This window comes from Gossypium arboreum, chromosome 6 (genome assembly GCF_025698485.1).
Source record: "Gossypium arboreum isolate Shixiya-1 chromosome 6, ASM2569848v2, whole genome shotgun sequence".
NCBI classification, from domain to species: domain Eukaryota; kingdom Viridiplantae; phylum Streptophyta; class Magnoliopsida; order Malvales; family Malvaceae; genus Gossypium; species Gossypium arboreum.
In genome coordinates this window covers 124,383,838-124,399,205 of record NC_069075.1, presented here as the reverse complement: position 1 = coordinate 124,399,205, position 15,368 = coordinate 124,383,838, and the positions used below count along the sequence as shown (strand labels likewise).

The 15,368-nt window shown below is 32.8% G+C and overlaps 1 protein-coding gene and 2 long non-coding RNA genes across 3 annotated transcripts; 2 read left to right on the top strand and 1 right to left on the bottom strand.

The window, feature by feature from the left end:
• The first annotated feature begins 8,821 nt into the window (after positions 1 to 8,821).
• On the top strand, positions 8,822 to 10,763 carry LOC128294112 (uncharacterized). Its single transcript, XR_008284374.1, has 2 exons — positions 8,822 to 9,270; positions 10,601 to 10,763. It is a non-coding gene; the product is annotated as an uncharacterized LOC128294112 (long non-coding RNA).
• Positions 9,353 to 14,920, bottom strand: LOC108473524 (zinc finger CCCH domain-containing protein 64). The gene is made up of 10 exons (XM_017775525.2): positions 14,737 to 14,920; positions 14,358 to 14,631; positions 14,098 to 14,227; positions 13,887 to 14,006; positions 12,860 to 12,977; positions 11,936 to 12,387; positions 11,442 to 11,727; positions 11,014 to 11,107; positions 10,659 to 10,804; positions 9,353 to 9,964 (listed from the first exon to the last, which is right to left on the bottom strand). The coding sequence occupies exons 1-10, from the start codon at positions 14,809 to 14,811 to the stop codon at positions 9,836 to 9,838; spliced, it is 1,824 nt and encodes a 607-aa protein (XP_017631014.1). The 5' UTR covers positions 14,812 to 14,920; the 3' UTR covers positions 9,353 to 9,835.
• LOC128294113 (uncharacterized) lies at positions 12,188 to 12,875 on the top strand. Its single transcript, XR_008284375.1, has 2 exons — positions 12,188 to 12,497; positions 12,617 to 12,875. It is a non-coding gene; the product is annotated as an uncharacterized LOC128294113 (long non-coding RNA).
• Positions 14,921 to 15,368: the final 448 nt, after the last annotated feature.

Below are 15,368 nucleotides of genomic sequence, written 5' to 3'. Positions count from 1 at the left end.
GACCCACCCAACCGCTACACACCACGAATTTGCAGCATGGCTGCTGAATGTATAATGTGACAGAGTCACCAGATATGATAATCGTGGCGAGCCACCGTATCAGATATATGTGGCGAGCCACCAGATCGAATATTTGTGGCGAGCCACTAGATCGATATTTGTGGCATAGCCACCGAACGCTTCCTCCATAATATAACCCATGTCACCATGCAATGATATATAATCATGGCATACATCATACGTAATCGATCACATGCTTTTCACCAAAATTAACCCTAGAGGTATAACAAGTAATTTTGCACCTAGGGTATAACAATAATTTTCCATACATAGGGGTATTATAGTAATTTAGCTACTTTCGGGTTTTCATGCATATCCTAACTATTTACGTACTATCGTAACACTTACCACAGATACTTACCAAATTGGGCCGTTGGCCCATGAACCCGATCTTTGGCCCATTAAGCCCAAATTATCAAAATGTACTAAATCGCGTCATCGCAGCTTTATTACTTTAGATTACCAAATATACAAACCCAACTATCTTACGAGCATTCGCACACTCAGAAATTCCCAAAATACCGACTTTTCGGCATTTCGCTTTTCACTTTTGCCAATCTAGTCTATGAGAGGGTGTCGCTTACACACTGCTTGCATTTATATGCTTGACGAGATCCACACACGAACCGCCTACAATTGGATTACTAACACGTTAATCTAACTATTCAAATACAAACTACATATTAACCCCTTACAATATTCGGCCAACCACACCTACAGATCATAGTAAGCTTATAAGAAATCAATAAGCAACTCATTAACAAATTTTTGTCAATGTTTACCACATAATCATAATTTCACTGCAAGCTGTCTTCCTGAGCAACAATCACTAAATTATTTATAACTGGAGCTACGAAACTCCAAATTATGTACTGTTAATTTTCCCTGAAAATAGACTCATATATCTTCTATCCATAAAATTTTCAGAATTTTTGGTTTAGCCAATCAATAACAGATTTTTCTCAAAGTTTCCCATGTTTCACTGTTTGACTAATCTGACCACCCTTCATTACGAATCAAATTTCTCATTGTACAGAATTCAAAATATGTTCTTGTTTATTTCATTAGAAACTAGACTCAATAATATTTAATTACATAATTTATGCAGCTTCTAACTCATCTTCCACAATTTATGGTGATTTTCCAAAGTCACATTACTGCTGCTGTCCCAAGCAGATTTATTACCAAATCACTCTTTCACACATACCTTGCATGCATGTTATTTAAACATGTATATCACCAATCAATCATCACATATCTATGATTTTACTTAAGAATAATCTCCATTTCATCATTTAAAAGCACAACATGTTAGCTGATTTTTCCCTTTAACATCTAAGGCACATGCATGCTCATTTGTTTGGCTCAACTTCACCTATCTTCCATTTTTCATCAAAAGAACATGAAACAACAACCATTTCCTTCATTTTAATTCATGACTAAATGCTCACAACACAACTAAAAATCAAAATATACTTCAAGAGTTAAGGTAGAATCAAGAAGAACTCATGAACCTCAAAATAGAAGCAAGGTACCAAGAACTTACCTTCAATTTTCCTCCTCCTAATGACCAAATACTCAAGAGCTTTCTCCTCTCCTTTCTCTTCTCTAACTTTCAGCTATGATGAACAAAGATGGACAAAACTTTGTTCTTTTCACCCCTTTTTCTTTTAATAAAACTTCATATTTCATCCATTTAATTCTTTAATACAAAAGACATGAAATTCTTATCATGAAACATTTACCTAACCCATTATCATGAAACATTTACCTAACCCATTATCATGGAACATTTACCTAACCTATTATCAATTTGTATCAATTTGTACCATAAATTATGGATATCAAGTGTACATTTTGTCCACAACAACATGATGGCTGGCCACTTCATGTAAAATGGGAGGTTTGTCATGCAAATCCTCCTATTTTGCACTCCTATTTATTTGACCACTTCAATTTAGCCTATAGCATTTTCAAACATTTTCACATAGGTCCTATTTCATAATTTCACCCCCCTTTTCTTATAGAACAAAAATTAACTAAAATTGTCGGGTTCTATCTTAAGTTTGGGCTTTCTAGAGGCCCACTAACATAATTAAACCTATGCCAACATTCACAGGATTCCCGAAAATTGGGGCGTTACACTTCACCTATAAATAAGACTTCATTTCACCATTCCTAATCATCCCTCATCCCTCATCCCTCATCATTCTCTCTTTTCTTTCAATTCTCTTTAGCATTTTCCATTCCCCACGCCTAGCATCATCTCTTCATAGAGATTTTAGCAATTAAGCCTCTTAAAGATCCCTTGGTCGGCCACCTTAGAGAGCCATCAGCAAAGGAGCAAAGCAAAGGAGCCTCGTCGGTCAGAGTCTTGGGTAACAGCCACTTTGATTTGGGTTTAATCTTTATTTTCTTTGATTTAATCTGAAAATATTTGCTATGTGCTCTTTGTTCTTGTTACAACAATGTTAGCTTAATTTTATTTAAGCTAGGATGATTGCTTTGATTAAATAATATTTATTTGATTCATGATTATAATGTTTGTACCTCAATTGATCATGTTTTCAATTAAAATCAAGTCTGTATTTCGTTCATACGTGATTGAAACGCACCTGAATTAGCTAAGCAATCCTAACTCGACAACGGCTAGTGGACACATAATTGAAATGTGCATGCTCAATTTTGATTCTAACCCGAGTAAATTGCAGGTTGCATAACAACTCTAACCAAGCTTTGTTATCTGCATAGTTGTTAGATTTGTGTGATTAAACTGTTTCAAACCTAACATGTCCCTATTACCTCGCATGAATGCTAAGAAACCCTTAGTAAATAAGGATTATTAAAATGCATATTTACTAAGTAAAGGATTCCGAAAGGACCTAATGTGGTTTCCAAACTCATGAAAGATCGAATTGCCATGGAATGTTTTTCTGAGTGTTATTAAGCATTTTGATAATAAATTATTTTTAATTAAAGTAATTGTCCTAGTTTATTTATGTTATAATTGTTGCAAATTGTGTTTAATTTTGCTAAAATTTATTTCATTCATATAGTTTGCATATTTTGGATAATTTGCATTGGGGATCATTGCATTTAGTTTAGTATATTTAATTTTCATCATCACTTCTCAATCATATTGTGTTTTTATTTACCAAGTTGTTAATATAATTTTACAATTAAGTGATTTAACACAAATATAATTCCTATGGAGACGATAACTCGATACTTACTTATTACTTGATAACGAGTGTGTACACTTACACAAACCTACGCATTACACTATCACACGGAAGTATTATTCAATCCCTAAAAAAAATTGTCCGTAGATGAGAGACGAGGTTTACCTTAGTGACAACAATAGTAAAACAAACAACTTAAGTTCCAAATTCTGCTAATGTTTTCCTTATTGTATAAATGGACATCAAGTACCTAGAGGGAAAAAATGCCTCCTAAATCGAATTTAATAAGAAGAGAAAAGAAAAAGAATTTTATAATAGAAATGGGAAGAAATGTTGCAAAGGAGCTGAGATGAAGGTTGCCACATGAAGAAGGAAGCGGTGAGAACAAGACCAATGGCGAGCATGAAGACGGTTAAGGTTGGGAACCACACATCCGACACTGGACTCGTAATTACGTTAGCAGTAGAAACCTGAAACGAAACCAATGATCAAATCAAATTCACAGAGAGAAAAGAATAGATATATAGGATTTGAATTAAGATAGATTTTATCATAGATCTTTGTTTCGGATGGTGGAGTGAATAAAACACGCGACTAACAGTTTTATGACTCAACTCTCGAATCTTTAAGCCTCCGTTAGGTACTTTTCAATTTCAAAACGTAAGTTCAACATTTTGCTTTTGAATTAAAAAGCAAGGTTTTTAGACTAATCAAAAACTAAGAAAATATATTTCACTGCACCTCGATTCAAATAACTTTGACCACTCATTTCAATTGGTTCATTCAACTTGTGAATTAATCGACTTAACTTCTCAATCTGAATTGATACTTTAATCTGATTTGATTAACCAATTCGAACAAATTCTAAAAACAATGATTAAAAGTATTTTTTGGTTAATATACAAATTTGTAAAAGTTGAAATTTACCTAAATATTTACCATTATACTTTTGAACTAAATTCTACTTTTAACTCTATATTGAATTTGTCGAAACCATTTTTAAATTGAGTTTTGGAAAATGGGAATCGACTTTAAAAACAAAAACATGAGTCGCCACCAATCTTTTTAGGTGCGATTGGATCACCTTTAAAACATTTTGTTTTAAAATCATTAGTTTTGGTCTACAAAATCAGAAAACGGGTTCGGGAGCCGGTTATGTACGAGGAAGGGTTAGTACCCTCGTAACGCCCAAAAATTGGTACCTAATTGATTATCAAGTGTCTTTAATGTCGAAAATTCAAAAATTTTAAGATGCAATCCTTTTTAGAATATTTTGATTTTGAAAATTGAGATTCACTTGTATCAACATATTGGCACTAAGTTAGCCCCCTTTTTTTTGAAATCCCTATCTCGAAACGAAAAAACGCCACATCCAATAAGTTAGGACACGACGCTTTGAAATTCCAAGACAGTTGCTCGTATTTTGAAAACCTTAAAAGATTTAGAAGGGTACTTGACTATTCGAACTCAACGAGAAAAGTTGCGACCCAATAAGTTAGGGCACTACTTTTTCGAAACTTCCAAACACCAAGCATTGCCTTTTTATTTTTGAAAACTTTGAAGTCTCGTTTTTAAAACTGATACATGAAGGAGCACATTGACATAATAAAACATAACATACAAGATAGCATATTATAGTAATAGGTAAATAGAAGCATAATAACAATAACATAAATGTCATACATTAATTGATATATATATAAGAAATATAAAATATGGCAAATTTTAAATAAATAAAATATACATACAAAAAAAACAATATATATTAAAGAAGAATAGATAAAACATATAAACCTGTAATTCAACATATATTTAAACATATTAATAAACGAGAAAATGATGCATGATGTATAATTGTATAAAAACAAAACAAGACGAACAAATACAATAATATATAAAAATAATAATAATAATAATAATATAGTAACATATGTTATCAAGCAATCAATACTTTTATAAAATCATGAAAATAGCATTTAATACATGAACAATTTATAATATAAAAAATATAAAAGGTTTAATAAAATAAAGAGAGTAATTTGGATATATGTGTATATAATTAAAATACAATTTAGAAATGGGTGATAATAATATGTTATAGATAAACTTTAATTTTAAGATAAAATATAAAAAATATGATATTATATCAAATAATATAAACATTTAATAATACATAAAAATATAATATTTAATAGTGAATTTTAAAATAGATAATATATAATAGTATATAAAAATAATAATAAATGAAATAATTTATAATATATAATATAAAATGTAAGTTTTAAAATAATGTATGATGTATAAGTTAAAATATAATATATAATAATAATCTACAAATTTTGAAAATATAAATAATATAATAAATAATATTTATATAATAAATTAAAAATAAGTTTAAAAGTATATAAAAAGGGTGAAATTAAAACGGATTAAAATTTATAGGTTTTTTTTAAAAGATAGAATTCGAGGGCCATTTGGAAAGCACGTTTGAATTAATGGACTCACTGGGCAATTTGCCCTAATCCCCAAAACGGCACCGTTTCCCTAGCTAAACTTTAAAAAGCCATTTAGGACTAAATTGAAACAAATACAAACTGTTATGGCCAAATCATAAATAAAATAAAACGTGATTATAAACACAAAAAATGGTGAAAGGACCGATTGGGTAATTAATCTAATTCTAAAAAACACGCGGATCCTCCCCAGGTAATCGGGTCAACGCGCGGATCCTAGCCTTAATACGACGTCGTTTTAAGCTTATTGGATTAAGCTAAAACGGCGTCGTTCTGTTGTGGCTATATAAGCCAAACTATTAGTTTTAAATCATTTTGAATTGGTTCTGAGAAAAAAAAGAAAAAAACTCTCTGAAAGAGAGTTGGGGAGGGGTATTCGGAGGGTCACCGGACCTCCATCTAGGGGTCTATACGCGCTCACGCGCCCTCGTCTTCTCCACCGCATGCGGTGGTCGGAGGTTTAAAAACCTCGCCTTTCAACGCCAATTGAAGGTATTGCTTTCTCTTTTCATTATTTGCAATATATATATGTGCATATATTTAAAAAATTTCACCTTTGTATATTCAATCGATTGAGATGCTTGCTCTGTATATGTGTGTGAGAACAAATTCTTTTGCTGAATCTCTAAATTTTTATTGATTCTCTCTGTGTGTATTCTTTTTTCGAATATAAACCTTTACATCATTTTATTTGGGCTTTTATAGCCACTGCTTTGTTACATAAACTGGGAAAGAAATCTTCGATTTCTTTCCATTTCTTGTCCACTGTATCCACCGTATCTTTGATTGTGATCTGCTGAAATCATTTTATTTTAGTTCCCTTTTTTGTTTTTCCGTATCTGCTGTGTTTCCTTTTCTTTTGCAGGTACTTGCGAGAAATCTGGTGGTGACGAGGGCTGGTGTAGATTCGCTGATTTGGGAGGCGAGTCATAGCGATGGGGGTCACTGGAACGACGTGAGAGATGAGCAGACGCATCCGTTGAGATGGCTTCTGGAATCTTCTATTTGCGGCGCGAGGAGAAAGAGCTAGGGTTAAAAACCCTAGCTGGTAATTTTTAAAATTCAGGCCTCTGCTATTTGGGTCTGGTTTAGGTTTGGGCTACGGGTAGGGTGTAACTAGTCTGTTTGGGTGTGTGTATAACGGGTCTGGGCTATTTTGGGTTTGCTGTAACGGGTCTGAGCTATTTTGGGTTTGTTGTAACGGGTCTGAGGTATTTGGGCTTGTGTTTGGGCTCTTGTAAGGACTTTATATGGACTGTTAAACATTTATTCATTTACTTATTTCATTTGGTTTTATTTAAGCCCGGTCAAATTTGGGCTATTACAGAATTTTATCACTCCATTTGATGAAAAATTATTTTATGGGCATTTCCCACCATATCATTCATAGTCCATTTTTAATTATTTTATAGACTCTAAATCTTGAACCTCAAACTCTAAACCTCGAACCCTAAACACTAAACTCGAACTCAAATCTCAAACCCTCAAACCCTAAACTATGATCTCAAACCTTAAACCTTAAAGTTTGAATCTTGAACTCAAACCACGAACTTGAACCTTGAATCCTGAACATTGAACCTAGGGTTCGAGTTTGGGTTTGAGATTCAGGGTTTAAAGTTTGGGTTCAAGGTCAGGTTCGAGATTTAGGATTTGAGATTTGGGTTTGGATTCGAAGTTTATGGTTTAAGGTTTCGAGTTTGGGGATTGAGATTCAATGTAAAAAAAAAAGATTACTAAAATTATGTGTCAATGATATGAAAAAAATTACTAAAATGTCATTAAATATTTGGAAAGGGACCATGGTTTATGTAGTAGGAAAGGTCCATAAACTAATTTCTCCCACTTGATTGGAGTTTGAAACGAAAATTTGATTTTTTTAATCAAATTTTACTATTCAAATTTAATTTTAAATAACTTTAAGATAAATTTAATAAAAATATTTTTAATATTTATTTTGTAATTAAAAATAATTTAATTAATATAATGTTAAATATTAATAAAACTGTTCTTTATAAAAAATAATTTTTCTTTTTTATATTTTTATTTTTTCAAATATTTCTTTCACTAAATGAAAATTTAAAGTTATTTTTATTAATTTGTAGTTCTTTATAAATTAATTTATTATATCTCCCCTTATATTTTGTTTTCAAACCATCAAAATCAAAAGCGAATGATAAATTTTAATTCAAAAATTAAAGTTGATAATAAAATTGAATAAATTTGAAGCTTAATAGAAAAGTTTAATCACATAGAAATTCTGTGACAAATTTACCCATATTTTTAAAATACAACAACAAATATCAATCAAAATAGAGGATAATAACAGATTTACAATAAATGTGGCAAATTTTCACTATAGCCCATTATTTTTCTATTCAAAGGTACTTTTGATTTTTGATTTTTATTTTGTTTTGATGTAAAATACTATTTAAAATGTATTTAAAATTTTAAATTAATTTATATCTTATGCATGATTATATTAAATATTTATATATAATTTACCATTATATTAAATTGTTTAAAGATTATTTACAAATGTTATTATATTAAATTATTTAAAAACTTTATTATTTTCTAATCTTTTTAAAAAATATTTCATGTACCATTAAATTTACAAATAATTTATTAATTACTTAAAAAGTATTTAAAATATAGATTTCATGTATAATCATATTAAATTATTTAAATATTATCTAAACTAATTTATATTTTTAAAATTTCCAACATTCTATCTAAAATAAACATTTGAACTAATTCACACCACCCTTTTTACAACAAATTTCAATTTTTTTTTATAAACCAAAATTTCAAAATCTTTGTTAATTCAAATTCAGAACTTGAGATTCCGTACGCCTTAGCGCATGAAATATGTGCTCTTGGGCCTAAGGTGGGTGGTTTTGGAATTGATGAGAAGTAGTGTGGACTTTTTGGTTGATTGTATTTGTAGGATTGGAAATCCATCAATCTAATATTATTTTATTAAAATGTAAGAATGGTAATTCGTAAATAATTTAGTTTAAAAAAAAGCCTAATAGAAAATACAAATTAATAAAGTTATATCAACACTTAATTGACTCAAATCATATAGGAGAGAAAAGCAACTTTCGTTTGGATCAAATCTTTATTGCTCACTAAGATGAAGCAAGGGAAGACTCATGTCGAAACATAGGCACACATACACGTCAACAAACAATTAAACAGAGTCAACCCGAACTTGAGATAAGAAGTCGCCAATGGCTCGAGGAGACCGAGTTGACTCGATAAACACACAAGTCCACCTTGACTGGAGACTAGGATAGGCTGAGGGCGCATTTTATTAATCGGAAATGGCTTCTTTTTGCTTGAAACAAATAAGTGGCCTGGTCGACAAGGAGACAACAAGAGGTAAAGGCATTTTGGACGACGAATGTTGGGCCACAGAAAATAAAGGAGTAATGTAAGGCGGCTGTGGGAGATTGAAAGAGAAAGGAAATAGTGGAAAAGAAGGAAAGGGTGAACATGAGACGAAAGCAAAGGTGAGAGTTTCTTTTTTTAGGTTTTACATATTTTTCCAGTAATCATATTTTTTGAACATAAATATTTAGGTTTTCTCATCAATTCAAGTAATAAGCATGCCATAATCAAACTACATAAATTAATAATTATTTGTAATTTTTTTCAAAATCCATCCAGCAAGTTCTACCCCTTTTGTCTTTTTCCTATTTTCCCCTGAGAAGAGAAGATCAAAGAGTACATAAAATTAGCAACCATAGCCAATGAGCTGTAATGTCCAATTGATCAGTTTTAAAAAGACAGAAGATATATCATACATATAAGAGGCAATTAAAACAGACAATGGAAACAAGTTTTTGATGAAATTTCGACTCATAAAAGGAGATTTGAACCAAAACAAAATTAGTGATGAGGAAAGGTTTAATATCTTCCTCATCTGCAACTTAGCCAGAGATTCCAAGTGGGACTGTGAAGATGCCCTGAACCAAACCACGCCAGGGGTTCAACATCCTTCCAAGCTCATTCATTAGGAACTTCCTAATGACGCACATTTTTATGACAACAGGCTTGTTCCTTTCTTTCGAAAAATCATTGACTTGGATCAAATACTTGAAACCGTTTTTTGAAATTTTCAGCCAGTTTTGTTTCCTCATCTTTGCCAATTGTACAATTCCTCCAATCAGCCCTATCAGCCACGTTCAATAGGCCAGCCACAACCTGCATCAATTTCATACCTATCATTCTTTTTTTCATTGCTACAGATCTCTTAAACATTGGCTTTAGATATTCAAGTATGTTACTAACTTCATAATTATTACCCCCCCCCCCCAACACACTTATATGAACAAGTCTCGAATATTAGAATATTCATAACAGCAGATTATTCTGCAGCAAATGACTGATTATTCACCAATGGTAACCTAAATCACCTTTCCGCAAAACAATTTTAGGTTTATGGTGTGAGTTCCAAGATATAACACAGCCCCACTTCCTATATGGATGTCAACTGAAGCATGAACACCCATCTCATTGACAAGAACTCCCTAGCTAAGGGAAATGGTTTTTTGCTTTCCCCCAGTAACAATAGAAAGCTTCTAATCACTACCTTCTTTATTCTCTGTTTCCTATTTTTGGAAAAAATGTTACAATTGACATAATTCAAAAGAAGTTATGTCAGTCATTTATGAAAATGGAAAGCAATCATGAAAATCCATGTTAAAGAATAAAACAAACTAATTACCAACAATCTAAAAAGGAGGGCAATTTACTTAAGGAATAAGGATAGAATTCAAGGCATCTAGTTGAGAAATAAAATGCAAAATTCATTTTCTTAGGTTTCAATTTGGTACGCAGGTGCCCAGGTTCAAATAGGCAGCAGCATCACATTCAATGGAGAAATTAAGAATCTTACCTCACGACCAAATTGGGCAGGAAACTTCTCATTCTCTTCAATTAAATGTAATAGGATTGAACCTTCAGGCAGTTCCACATAGAAGCAGCTAAAATTCTTATCAAACTGTGTCCTCAACCATTTTCTCCCCTCGGAATTATTGCTGACTGCATGAGAAACATGAGTGCAAAGATTCAGAGGAACATAAAGGGGTTGGGGGGGATGAATTTGAGGAGGATTAGAACAGAAACTATATTCAGTATCCCTTCAAGACAGACAACACATTCATGCATTACAAAAGCCATACATATGGAAATTTTGAATGCAACATTATCAACGTGCATATGCACCACTCACTCAAATGTGATAAACTTACATTTTTTTGTAACAAATTCAAAACCCAACTTTTCAGCTGCCAAAGTAAAAATGTCTTTAAGAACAGCTGCTTTGGATGATGGAACAGGTACAGCCTATGCAAAAGGAACAGAATATACAATTAGATGTCAAAACAATACTTAACTATAAAGAAAAGTCAACAACAAGGAAACAATTATGGAGAGAAACCATGTAACCTTATGCTTTATGTGTAACTTATAAATTTACTCTTGAATAACTAAAAATGATTAAGGCAATTGCTCGTTTAGTTTGGGAGTGGCAACAATACTTTATCTGCAAGTGTTTGCCATGTTCCACAATATACTATATACTTAAGATTAGAGACTTTATAATCAGGTAAAGCTGTACTGAGCAATTCGCCTCTTCTTTGACTTTGTAAAGTCTACCTCCATGAGAAATCTCTTTTACCTGAAGGTTGGCATGGGTGCCACGTATTGATATCCATTCAAAGAACACTGCTTCTTTTCCCTGGTTTTTATAATACAACTTCAGACTGTTCTGGAATTTGCCAAGTTCAGTTTCACTATCTGCTGGGAGAGAAAGAGTATTTGGCATATGTTCAACTGGAATTATCAGTACGTGATCTTGGACAAGTGGGCCTTTCGCTAGTGCACAGTAGAAATTCTCTCCTATACTTGTTACCAGATGTGACTCCACATTTGGGCTTGACAAACAAAACCAGCACTCTTTTGATCTGTATTCAGTCACAAAATAGATAATTACTATAGTGGTTTATATATTTTACAATAAGGACTAAAGGGCACACAATCTGCAATCTGCAGTTTATTGTGTTGGCTAATAGATTTTTCTGCAAAAAAATGTTACTAAATTAACAATAACGCACAGTGGTCTAGTTGCAAGTTAAAATAGGGGGAAAATGATAAAGGCAATAAAAAACCAACCTGTTAGCATTAGTATTGCTAGATCCCGGTCTTTTTCGAGAATGATTCTCACCATCATCCTGTAAACTGTGCTTAAAGTTGCAAGCAGGGCCTTTTTCACACTTTCCTTTGATAATAAAGTCAAGACAAACACCTCTCAAAAATTGTTCCCTTGCATCAGCATCATGTGGGAAGTTGCACTTTTCTCCACGCGGACAAGTTCCAGAGGATATAAATTTAAAACACACCTTATTAGTATCACCATTCCCATGCTTTTGTCGTTTGTTCGACACATCATATCTCCAGTATTGCGAATCAAGTTCAATATCACTAGCTCTCTTTGTGGTTTCTTTACGACGATCCACTTGGTCAACTAATGTATACGGTGATAAGGTAGTATTTGGTGGCTTTGCACTGATCTCAGCAGCTGCCATGGCAGATGATGGAGTTGGAGAAAGCGCATGAAGAAATTTCTGAGGAGCAGATGCAGGAAACAACAATCACAAAATGCCTTTAACAGCTAAATCTAGCAGTTTGTAGTGCTTGAAACAATAAACACTTCAGATAATCCTCGCAAGATAAGGTATTATATTAACCCAAATCATAATATAGAAAGAATAGTTTGATTATGCAGAAATTCTTCAAGACAAAAAAAATGATGCTGAATCTTCTTTCCCTACTTCTCTCTCCTCTGGCGTGCAGAAATGTCTGAACTCTTTAAACAGGAGGGAAGAGCACGGCAGAGCACAGGAAATATTCAAGTAGACAAGAAACAACCACCTCTTATTTGGTGGTCCAGTGAAAGCATAGTAGCAATTTAAATGTTCCTCAATTTAGATATCAATATTGTACCATCACAATCCAGGTTAATGCTTCATTAATAGAAATTTATAGGTAAAAACCTCACTGAATACAACAAATACTCAGTATATAAGCAAGTCACACCTGTTTCTCTTTATTCCCAACAGATGCAAGACCCAAGAACCGAGTTACATGTACAGCATCAACATTTAAATAAGGTTCACGAGCATAATATGCACCCTTAGTACCTGCAATGTGATAGCTAACAGGGAGAACAACCATTAGCGAAAGAAAAGAAACAACTTAACTAACAGTAAATAAAATAAAGAAGCATAATTCCAATAGGGTTGTAAAGTCATTATCGCTTCTAAGGTATCATAGTCTTTCATGAGAAAAACTGCTCTCAAAATGGCCACATTGAGATGTCTAAGAGGATTGGCACATCACTGTCGATTTTGCCAGCCAATAGAAAATGCTAGTGACTATCAAATTCTCCCTAAAATCTTTCCTTCCAGTGAAAACATTTCTTTGCACTTCAGACTGAACCATTATTGCATATTCTATAGTTTCAGATATTTCATGAAAATGAAATTCAACTCCTAACGTTACAAGGCAGTACTTGAGGTGGTTATATACATACAACAAACAGCATCTGACCATTAAATTGTTGTTCTGAAAGGGGATGGTAGGATTGGACTAGAGATATTTCAAATGAGAGGAGATATGGATCTCACTAAAAGCTTGAGCCTTTTACAATATCAAGATGTCTAAAAGTCTAAGATAAGCTTTCATTTGCTAGTAGAACACTGAATCTTGGACACACAACAAGCCAGAGATGTCAAAAAAGCAGAATACAATTCAAAGTATCAAATGTATCTTTCATCTCTAACATTTCACTAAGTGTATGACCTTAGCCCATGAACAATATAAGGATTAATGTACCTGACTCGATAATTTTTCTATTAACATCAAGTTGGGTTCTGTCATTAGTCATTTCAACTTGAAGCTGTTGTGAGATAAGAATCATCATTAAATACTAATTTGAACAAGAACCATAAAATAAACATTCATGGTCATGGAAACAGCATCATATATCTGACAAGAAGCATAAAAACTGTATATTTGAGAATTGGATGCACCAAGTAATGCAAAACCTTCAAACATCACGTACCGTGGTTTGATCTCTGCAACTAGTTGGGAGACAGTGGAATCACTGCCAGAAGAATCTGAGATTCCTGCAGGGATATCTGATACAGTGGCTCTATTTGTGATACCACTTGGCCATTCATTAGTAAAAACTAATTAAGGAATTCAAAATAAACAACCTAAAAGTGAATCAAATTTAAAATTAAAGTCTCGATGCCTATCAAAGCAAAGGATATCTTAAAAAGAAATCAACTATTCCAGGTTCCTCGGCGAATGCTCGTAGGGTGTCAATGTCAATTTGACTATATGTTCCAAACTGTTGCCCATTAGACAACTGCCTACCGGATAAGTAAGCCACAGACAAACCTAAATATAAGCACAAAAAATCAGATATGATAGAAATGTTTCACATGCGCCTTCTAGCCTAATTACGTATACTTTCTCAGTAAGCAAACAGAGACTACTTAAAAGAAGTTTTTTTTAAAAAAAAAATTACCATGGAAAGTGAACTTCCCGCTGCCTTTTAACCAAAACAAATTGTCGCAAACCTTGAAACCGTCCATTTTGAAACCTTGGTTAGCGGAGTTTCTCGAAACAGCCGACAAAACCTTGGGTGCACCAACTCCGTAATCGCCGATGAAGTAAGTCGGGAGAGGAACTTGGGCCCGGCGTTCAACGTAGTCCATTAATTCATCAAGCCGATCTGGTTCATCGGGGAAGAACTGACCCACGCAAAAAAGAGCATCGAAAGGACCCGCTGATTTGTTTACCTGAAAAAATATAATCGTTTTTTTAGCTCCCGCAGTTCCAAAAAAAAAAAAACCTAACAGAAACATGGAGAAATCTAAAAAATAAATGAAATGAAAGAAATTTACAGAGTTGACTCGCTTGAAGAGCTGGTTGAGACGGCCTAAAACGTCCCCGCATAGTAGAATTCTGGGAGAAGCCATGAGAGAGGAAGAGAGAGACCATTGTGGGTGAACGCCGTAAGCCGCTTTCTCTGAAGTGAAAGATTGAAGCCCGGGAACTTGGGCTTATGCTGAGTTTCAAATGGTCCCAGCCTTGCGGCCCATTTTTGCTGGGCTCGATCTAACCCTCAAATATACTCGAGAGTTAATAGTGTGGTTATAATTAAACTAAAATTGATTGTCTGAGAGGACTGCACCCTTAGTTTAATCTTACATTTTTCTCTCTTTTCTCCATTTTACTTTCTGCTTCAATAACTTCGTATTTTCGAATGCAAAATACTTTATATAAATTTTAAAATAATAATTTTTATAATAAGCTAATTACGTTATTATCAACACAATTTTTAGTCTTCAATTAACATCTTTTAGATGACTTTTTAATTATTTTGATTTAAAATGTTTTAATCAATTTTCATTTACATGTGCTAATTAAGTAAACCGTTTAATAAATATATTGTTTATAATTTATTATAATTTTAAATAAGTTATAAGTATAATTATATTAAAAAATTAATATTTTTATATTTTTAAAATATTTC